Source organism: Grus americana, chromosome 1 (genome assembly GCF_028858705.1).
Source record: "Grus americana isolate bGruAme1 chromosome 1, bGruAme1.mat, whole genome shotgun sequence".
In the NCBI taxonomy this organism is placed as follows: Eukaryota; Metazoa; Chordata; class Aves; order Gruiformes; family Gruidae; genus Grus; species Grus americana.
This window is the reverse complement of record NC_072852.1, coordinates 92,092,505-92,102,481: the sequence shown is the minus strand read 5'-3', so window position 1 is coordinate 92,102,481 and position 9,977 is coordinate 92,092,505. Positions and strand designations below refer to the sequence as shown.

Here is a 9,977-nt window from a genome sequence, read left to right as displayed (position 1 = left end):
TTCCGATTCCCATTTAGCTCGCAGCTCCCACCTACAGTACGTCACCTGTGCACGGCATATACCGCCTGCAATACCCCCGCTCCCTCTTCTCCCCTCCGTGCCCACCCCACCCCACGCTTTCTTCACGCATAAATCCCACTCCTGACCGTGGCCGGGTGCTGGGGGCTTTGGCCGCAGGGGTGGGAGCGGGGCTGGGGGCTCCCCACCCGCCCGGGCCCCCTCCTTGCCCGGTGCCTCCCAGACACACCCCACCCCTCCCACCCCCTCCGCAGTCTGCAGTGTCCCCTCTCCCCTGTCGCCTCTGTACAGTGGGAAACTCGTTGGGTAATTGGGTCCAGATTGGAGATTTTAATTATTCATGAGGCTGGCAAAGGGATTTGGGGGGGGGGGGGGGGCTGCCGGGGTGGGGGTGGGGTGGGGAGGTGACGAGTCAGGGAGAGCTGGTGAACAATTCTGGGAAGGGTAGGGAGGGAGGCAGGGAGAGGCAGCGTGTGCATGTGTGATGAGCAATAGCTGTGGACCTTACAGTTGCTGCTAACTGCCCTGGTGTGTGCGTGTGTCTGCGTGTGTGTGTCTGTGTGTGTGCGTGTGTGCGCGCGCGTGTGTGTGTGCGCGCGTGTGTGTGTGTGAGAGAGCGAGAGGGAGAGAGAGAGAGGGAGGGAGGGAGGGAGTGGAGAGGGTGGGGGGGAGAGATAAGAGAGAGAAGAGGAAAAGGAGAGAGGAGAAGGAAGGAAGAAGAAGGAAGGAAGGGGACAATACGATCATGCTGTGCTGTATGAGAAGAACAAAACAGGTAGAGCTGAAGATTTTTGTATTTCTTTGCATTAAGAAATCTCCCAGGCTGCTGGCTGTCCGTGGGGTGTGTGTCTGCCTGAGTGTGTGAGGGGCTGGGGCAGGGGCTGGGGTAGGGGGGAGGAAATTTCAGCTGCTTTCAGCAGACGTCTCTTTTGCAATTCTTTAGCATCTTGTGACTGAAGGATCTTTTCACACCCTTCAACATGACTGTTTTGCCTTTCTGGGGCTGGTGATGTGGGGAAGGGAGGTGGCCTACGTCCACATTTGGGGAGCTACCAGAAGCTCCCCTCTATTCTTCTTATTTTTTATTAGTGGGCAGATGTATGCCTAGGATTTTCTGTCTGTGGTTCTGAGGGTGTGGATGGGGAGGGGGGGGGCGGTGCGGCTGGCAGAAACGTGATGAGATCTGGCTCTACCTTGGAGATAAAGGCAGCAATTCTTCATCTTATGCCAAAAAAGAAAGGATGCCCAGTGAGCCTTGATCCCTGGTCAGAATGCTCTCTATTGCTCCTGGCTCCAATGAATGGGAGATGTTTTATGTGCATGTGCTGTGAGGCGACTCGGAGGACAGGTGCATTCATTTTTTTGTGTTACAACAATCTGAGCAAGAATTAACCTGAAGCTTTTTTTTTTCCCCAACCTATGCTATGGTGAAAAATGCAATTAATTAATAACAAAAGCATTAGCCAGAGAAGGGGGAGAGTCACCCTCTTTGCAATACCCTTCATAGTACAACCAGTTAGACAACTGTGCACCAGCTGGTAAAGAGACAGAGGACCACGCCTCTGTTAGCTCCGAACTCGGGTGGGATAAGAGAAGCTCACAGTGTGAACCTGTTGGAAACCAGTTCATTCTCCTTACTGGTACCACCTGGCTTTTTCTGTCAGGGAAATGGGATGATAAGAAGGTTTGGGTGGTGGCTAGTTTGCAGTGCCAAATTTTTTATGTACAAAATGATAACGAAATTGAAACAAAACCTACTTTAGTCACTCTCCCCCCCCCCCCCCCCCTTTTATTTCACGTGAAAGCCCAAGCCTGCTCCTGATTAAGGGAGCCTATTTTGGCTGAACCTCTTGGACTTCCTTGGGAGGATGCTGGATTTATGCCGTTGGAACTTTGAGGCAGGAACTGGCCCCAGATATCTTTGTAAGGCATTTTGGAAACTTCCCCAAATTATGGATTTGTAGGTAGCGACAAAGAGCTTTGGTCCTTGTTCTGAGCACAAAATTCAACTCAGTCTTAGGTACAGCACCATACTGGTTACTTTCTTTATATATGTGTACATTTATATATCTCTTGCAGTGTAGCACTGCAGTATTACGGAGCAATAGCCTAACACACTGATGTGAGTAACTCCCGTTACTGTAGAACAGCACAGTGTTGAAAGAAAATCCAGGTTAAGGTGTGTTTCTGAATGGAGACGTGTGTTATCAAACGAAGGAGCAATTTTGTAGAATAATGGGGAGAGGCAGGTGAACAGGATAGAAAGAGACCCTGCGTCATCCTGTGTTTTTCCCCATGCAGGTTTTTCAAACGCTTTCAATTAATGATACGTTCACTAAAATCTGGAGGGAGGTGGTGATGGCTGCGGGGGGAACACGTTGCAGCCAGACAGCAGAGCACGTTCAGCTGGCAAATACGGGATGAAAAGAGCAGAGGAGGAGAAGGAAGGCAGACAGGGAGGCAGAGTGACAGAGTGGTGGGCGGAGGTGCACAGCAAATTTTAAAATTAAGTAGGTAGCTCTGGGATTCTTTGGAGTCAGAAGAGAGCTATTGGGGGAGGGGGATAATTTTACCCATACCACCACAGGCTGGGCATTAAAGCTCCTGAATAATATTGCGATGTATCTGTTCTTTACAACTCTATGGATTTACTCCTGTCATTTTGTATTCTGACATATTTAGAAATACATGGCATGCAGGTATCTTGATTGCACATAGTCGTCTCTTCCCACTCTGTACATTAATCCACCGCATGGTACACACCCCTTTGCGCGTGCATGTGCAGCACACATCTCCACTCTCCGGTCGCTCGCATCAGTACTACACATATATGCACAAGCACACACGCACTCATTCACACATGCTTTGCGATCCTTATGCAGCCATACAACCTGAATGTGCCTGCCTGTGCATATTTGGTGGATTTTCCTGGGCTCAGAGCCCAAGCCCTGCTCCTATACCTGAATACACACCACAGTTGCCACACTGGTAATATAGCAGTTTGCTCAGCAAAGCTGGTGGTGCACCAGAGGAAGCTTTAATTTGTAGAAGAAAAAAAACCTTGGTTTTCAGCTTGTGCTCTCCCTCTATCCCCACCCAGATCTTTCACAGTGAGAAAAAGGTGGAATGGGTTCTTCAGCACAGGCAGGAGTTTCCTTCCCAAAATAAAGACAGCTCTCCTCAAATTATTCTTCAGGGGATGCCCCTGGTGTCCCGCCTTTCTGGCAGCTAAAGAGCAAAATGTTGAAATTACAGGCTTGGGCGTGGAAGAAATCTCTTCACATTCGTGTCTAGGTGTGCCTGTATGTGTCTGTCCTCCCACCCCTCAAAGACAAATATGTTCACACAGTTGTACCTTGCAGATTATTCTTTCTCGTGGGTGCGATGCCAATGTGAAGAGCGAAGTATCTGACTGACTGTGCCCGCCCATGAGAGATGTAGATAGCTTGGTGGTGTCATTTCTGCCTACAGTTGATTGCAGCTCTGAATCTGTGCCCACAAAATATTCAGCTAAAAGGTGGCATAACCAAAAGGCTGGGTCAAGCAATTTCTGCAAAATTCAACTTAACCTTTACTGCCAGCAAGAGATGCAGTCAGTAATATGCAGAGCTGGATAGTTAGATAGGTGGCTAGAAATGCAAGTGTTGCATGCGCCGCATACTAGAACAGATGGACGTTATGGGGGTATGTGCTCGGTATTGGATTGCATGAGTGATTAAACAATAACCCGCGAGCAGGTTTCCCACTTGTGGGTGAGATGAGTCTCATTCATCACCAGCCATATCCGATGGCTTCCCTCCCATTCTGTCCTCTCCTCCTCACCCCAGTGCTGGGGAGCCAGCGGCTGCAAAGGTTTAAACCTGCCACACCCATCAAATCAAAGGAGGGAGGGGGGAAGAGGCAGTCTGCATTTCTTTCCCCTTCCACACGAGCAGCATGAATAAACAGGGCTGTACCTCTAAAGATGCAGTTTAATGCAATTGGAGAAGGAGAAAGCATTAGGGAACTGTTCTAGCAATTACAGCCGGTCGGTGAGGTGTCTTGTCATTCCAGGAACTGCAGAGGTGTGCAGGAAGGAGGAAATGGAGAAAAAGAGAGAGAGGAAGATGCACGCAGAGTTAAGGTTTTCTTGCCTCAGGATATTAAAATGTCTCGGACCTCATCTAGAATAACTTAATTATGCCGCACAATCCAGTTGCTTCAAAATTGCAAGGCAGCCTCTTACCTTTAAACGCCAACGTGGAGAGAGGAAAAGGGGTATTTTAAAGGAAAGGTGTCCATCCACTCCCCTCCTCCCTCCACTTGCCAGCATGGTGTAAATCACCACAGAGCATTGACTTCAGGGCAGAGGCACTTCATCTGCACCTGGGGAGAGTCTAGCCACTGCCTCTGCCTTTCTGAGAGACACCGAGAGGTTTCTGTGCTTCTTCCAGTAAACAATTGCTGCATGGAAGTTTAATTACTCCAGGTCTTCACTATTTCTCTTCCTGGGGTGATACCCCTGGGATTTCTCCTGAGAAGGGTGTCTCCAGAGAAACACCCCTCCCATCACCCTGTCCTCCTCCGCTGCCTTTGCTGACTATTAGAGACATTGATTTCTCCTAGATCACGTAATGTAACTGTTCTTAATGGCACAGACAGCCCCCTCCTAGCGAACTAATTGCAGGCAGAGTTTCCAGGGGGAGAAGGACAGTGGTAATGCTTAGCAGGAAAGAAACCAGTCTGTTGATCCAAATTGCCTATTGCCACTTGCTCCTGAATGAGAGTCCCAGCAAAAAAACAGTCAGGCAGTACCCACCAGTACGTAGAGACATCCCTGCTGAGAGGGCTGCATTAAACCTTGTATCTGCCTGTGCCAGGCTGGGTACACGTGTGCAGCCCGAGGAACCGGCATGTATTGTCTGAGGGCTTGTCCTGGCCCAATGCTGAGTGTGTCTGAATGATCTCAGAGCTGCTCCTGCCTCAGGATAAGAAAATGGGCTGTAGCTCCAGACTCTGCCCACGCCTTGCTGAGAGGGCAGGCATCGCTTGGGGATGAAGGGTGAGAGGGACCCCTCCTCCAGTCATGTGGCTTTGAGAAAGTGCAAAGAGGTTTCACCTCAAGTCCAGTCTCATTTCAGGCCAGCTGTCATGGATTCTGTGATGCCATCCCAGGATCTAGTAGCCACCCTGCACAGACATCACATTTCCCGCTCCCCATTTCCCAGAGAACAGGAATTAATTCCCCACTGCTGGCAGCTGCCAAGTTGCAAGGCCTTCTTGTGCAAGTGGAAAGGTGAACCGGGCCCGTTGCCAATTGCAAGGTGAAAGTAGGCTGATAGTCTTGCATGATGTAAATCACGGAGGTGTATACCTGCTTGGGTTTGCTGGCCTCATGCTGTGTGAGGCATGTGCTCTCCTCAATGACTCTCATCTGCTCCATGTGCAGAGGACATGGGGCGTCAGTGGGCTCTGCCTAGTCTGTACCAAGCAGGCATGTATATGCTGAGGAATCGATGTGTTAACAGGTAAACCAGCAGGCACAGCCTGAGGATTGCCACTGCTTTTGGCCGAGATAGTATGAAGCAAAAGCACCAAGTACATATAACCTGAGACCTGTGCATGGTCCCAGTAGGCTGGTGGTGCATTACTGACTACTGTTTGCTCAGTCCATGCGTTGCTGGCTCATGCATCCTTCCCTCTGTACAACTCTCCTGTTGTCCCCTCTTCCTGCACATAAATAACTTGCATCTCTTCTGTTGCTTTGGGCTTCCTCCCAAAGGGAGGGCTTTATTTGGATTGAGAATGAATGGTAGCTCTGATGACAGTTCCAGGCTAAAGACATCTGAGGATGGGAAACCTTTTGATGGCAGCTCTCTGTGTTGATGCCCTTTGGAAGTCACTATGCAACTCCCTTGTCTGCTGTGAGTCTGACGAGTCTCAGGGATAGATTTGGCAGCAGTTCATACCTGGCTGCATCTGAGTTTTGAAGGTCTGGTGTCCAGCTGTAAGGCCACAACCATATTCCAGTAGTTCTACACAGGGGAATGCTGGGCTGGTAAGAGGAGGTCAGTCATTCAGAAAGGCCCAGTGGAAGGTGGGCATGCCTTGCTGGGCGAAATAACAGAATACCTTGCTGTGGGAAGTCCAAAGTCAAAGTCTAGAATCCATCCACATTCATTTCATCTATAATTCCAAGATCCTCCTGAGCAGGCCGGGAGGTGACATGTAACCTCAGAGCTCTGATGGCCTCATGTGGAGAAGGTGTTTATATTTCCTTAGGGCTCTCTGTATCACCTGCTGAGTGTGTGTGTAAAACTCCATGGCTTTTCATGGTTGCAAGCACCACAGGCCAGTAGTTAGTATATAGGAACTGTTTTCAGGAGAGCTGGTTTCTCTTCCTAGCAGTGCTATTAACCTGCTTTCTGACTTGATCTAAGCACAGTTTCTCTGCCTGTCATGGCCATCACTGCAAGATGCTTCCTTAATTTGGAAACTAAATAATTAGTGTGGGGGGGAAAAAAAAAAAAAAAGGATTCAGATGCCCTCAGGTGAGAGGTGCTTTAGACAGACAAAGCATTGCTTTATCCATCCTCAGTCACTCCTGCAGTGCTGGGATGTTTATTAGCCACTTGAGTTCCTTTAACACAAACCATTGATTTTCTTCCCAGACCCAGGCTTTATTACTATAGGCCAGAGCCTGAGAATAGGGCTACAACTTAGTTTTCTCCCTGCTATTCACCAGTGTAGCAACCTACAATATGTGTATGGGGTGGAGGAACAGTGTAATGAAAATAGTTATTTGTTTTTAATATAACAAAAGGAATTTGTGCTTTTGGAGTTACACTGATCCTGCTGTCTCCACCTGTTATTCATTTTGTCTCCTTTCCCCATCTGTTCTGCTCCTCGCCTTCCTCCTGCTCCCTTGACCATGCAGTCCTCCTGCTGCTGCTTCTCTCCTCCAGCTGGGTACCAGCCCTCCATTAGGCTGTGCTTCTTGGGGACTCCTGCTGGCACCATCAGCCACTACCACCAGGGTCTTCTTCCCTTCACCCTTCCTGGCACTGGTATCAGTAGGGAAGCTGGTTAGGGGGAAGACGACATGGGTTCCTCCTTTGTGCTTCCAGCTGCTTTTGCAGCTTCCCCAGTTCTCCCCCACTTGGGCAGCTGTCGCAGCTACTGCAAATGAGCACCTGTAGACAGAGACAGCAAAGTGGTGCACCTTCACCTATCGCATTGCTGTTAGCAGAGCTAAAAGGTTGCCCACCCCCAGCAGGTGGCTGGGGAGGGGTACGGCTGCCATAGGGGCAAAGCATGCAGTACAAACCAGTATCACCATTCCTGCTTTCTTGAGGGTTCATACTTCTTCTGGGCTTGTCCCTTGGCTACTAAAGCCACTGTTGGGTGTCAGGCTGAGCTCCAGCTGCCGCCTTGGCCCAAAAGAGGATGTCCTGAGCCTGCCTTCCTCCCACCAGGGTTGGTTGGCTTTGATGCTTTGAAAGAGAAGCCAGGATGTACTTATATTCTTTTAAATTATAACCAATAAATGTCAGTCCCATTCATTACTCATCTTCTGAAGTTTCTTGAATTAATTCCAGCTATAATCACAGTATACGTCTATTTATAGAAAGCTGGAACATCTCACAATATTTAAACATTCTCTCTCTACAAGACACCTTTCTGTAAGGGCTGGTAATTAGTAAAGCTAATAGGCTCTAAAAGAATCCTACTCACTTGGTTTGAATGCCCCTAAAATTTGGGGGTGCAGGGGAGCGTGTTTGGATCTGAAACTAGCTCTGAAGCTACTTTTATTCCACTCATAATTGCTTAGGAGTGAAGCTGTTGTCTCAGGAACTTCAGTTTTTTTATGAATTGGGATGATTGGTGATGTCCAGAATAATTTACAGTTTCAATTGCTCTTATAATTGTTAAGACTATTATCAATTGGCATCCAGTTCATCAGACTATTGAATGGAGTCTAGTCCATTTATTTTATTAATAGTATGCAATGACCTTATAAATCTGCAGTGTTAAGTACTCAAGAGTACGCAGGTTGGGGCAGCATGGTACCATGCTTTGCTCTTTTGCAGAAGATGCGAGTCATTTATATTAGTTCAAATTGAAACCAGCAGGATGTAAACCACAATGGTTTTGAACTGACCATTGTTCTCCTTGTATCATTCCTTCTTCTGTCTGCCCACAGCTTTAGGAGTAAGTTATTCAGTGGTGGCTTTATAAATAATTTAACAAAAAATCATCTAGGTTTGGAAGGCTAGACATGAAGAAACAAGTATCACTTACTGATTTGCTGACAATTTGTAGCCATTTTGTTTCACGTAAGAGTGAAGTCCACTGCTGGAAATCACCTACTAAGAAAATGCGAGGGGGGGATCACCTGCTCGACTGTGCCTGAGAAGCGTGGTGCAGCTGGGAGGTGGTAGTGGGAAAATGGGGAACTGGAACGATGGGGAACTGAGGCAAAGGGGCTTTTAGAAGCTGGACCAAAAGTTTATCCTCAGCAGGGACACTTTATTGTAGATTGGAGACCTGCACGGAAATGGCACTTGTGTTCCTCAGAACTGGGGGCACCTTAGAGTCGAGATTTTAATTCTTAGCTTGTTATATTGGAGTAGTCAGGCTGGCAGCTTGCAAAGACCTGGATTGCACAGGCTGAGTTGGGATCTGTCAGAATGGAGACTTTCCCTGATCAAAGATGAAAAACAGTGGTTTTAACTCTTCCTACTGTTCGCATTTCCAGTGGAAGACCCAGAATTTCAAGGACAGACACTTGCAACAGAAAATTGGTGTTTAACGTTGACTGCCAAAATTGCAGTCAAAAGCATGATAAGGATGCAACCAGTCCGACATAAAGCGTAGGAGCTGGCAAAAGCCCTTTCCCTTGTATCCTAAATTCCAGTCAGAATGCCAGCTAGAAGAGATTAAATCCTAAGGAAAGGACAAATAGAGCAAGGAAAAAAGATCTCCCCCCAAAATAACTGAAGAACTGAAGCTAACTGAAACCTCCATGAAGTAAATAGAAGTTGGATAACTTCCAGAGGATAGTTAGCAAAGTTAATATGTGAATCAATACCTGAATCTCCCTCTTATACGGTAAAACTAGATATGCAGTAAAAAGAACCCTCCATTCTGATGCCGGTGTATAAGACTCTGTGGAAGACAAAATAATTGACAAATTAGTGCAAAATGAGCCCTAATGGCTTATAGGAACTTTTAGCAAATCTTTCTTTAAAGTTCAGTTAATTCTTCCCTATGTTCTTTATTTTCTTCTTTTGAGTCATATGATTCCACAATTCAGGAAGAGATACCGTAAGACAATGCCTTATCTTGTAGAATTTCATTACTTTTTAATTAGGGTGTGGCTGACAAGAGGAGTCTGAAATGTATCACGATATTTTACCATTGTTCTGAACTGAGAAATAAGGCATTGTTGTAAGTTGAACTACCTTCTTAGAAGTGTCTGTCATAGGCTGTAGAATTTTAGAGCTTTTTCCTTTCTAACTGTGGAGCTGCCTGAAGTCCTAAGATAATTACACTTACACCTGTAAAGTCCCCTAAACATTTAAAGGCTGCTTACTGGCATGCCTAGATGATCCTTAGTTTTATAAGCAATAATCAGCTCAATACCTACTTAACAGCTAAGCAACCCTGGGATCTACAAACCAAGTATTCTTCCAGTTGCTTTCCCTGCACAGCCAAAATGGGTAAGTTTGTCAGAGCACACAGGTCAAGTGTCCACCCAGAATGCATCCAAGAGGAAGAGTATGCACTACCTTCCTTTTATCCAGAAACACTTGGATTAAATTACTTAGAGATGTGGTGAATATACTATCTCTGCCTGAGTAGATCTGTACCCCCATCTCCCAGAATAATGTGCTATTACGCTATAGAATATACTGAGACTAGTGTTTCCTGGAGAAGTTGATCTATTTTGCACAGACAAATAAAATATTGAGCCAGAG

General features: G+C 47.0%; 1 protein-coding gene across 1 annotated transcript in view; it reads left to right on the top strand.

The window, feature by feature from the left end:
- Nucleotides 1-475: 475 nt before the first annotated feature.
- Nucleotides 476-9,977, top strand: part of GAP43 (growth associated protein 43) — a 61,610-nt gene continuing 52,108 nt past the window's right edge. Inside the window, exon 1 of the mRNA XM_054813197.1 lies at nucleotides 476-793. Within this exon, the coding sequence (XP_054669172.1) occupies nucleotides 764-793 (30 nt within the window). The 5' untranslated portion in view covers nucleotides 476-763. The remainder of the gene's footprint in view (nucleotides 794-9,977) is intronic.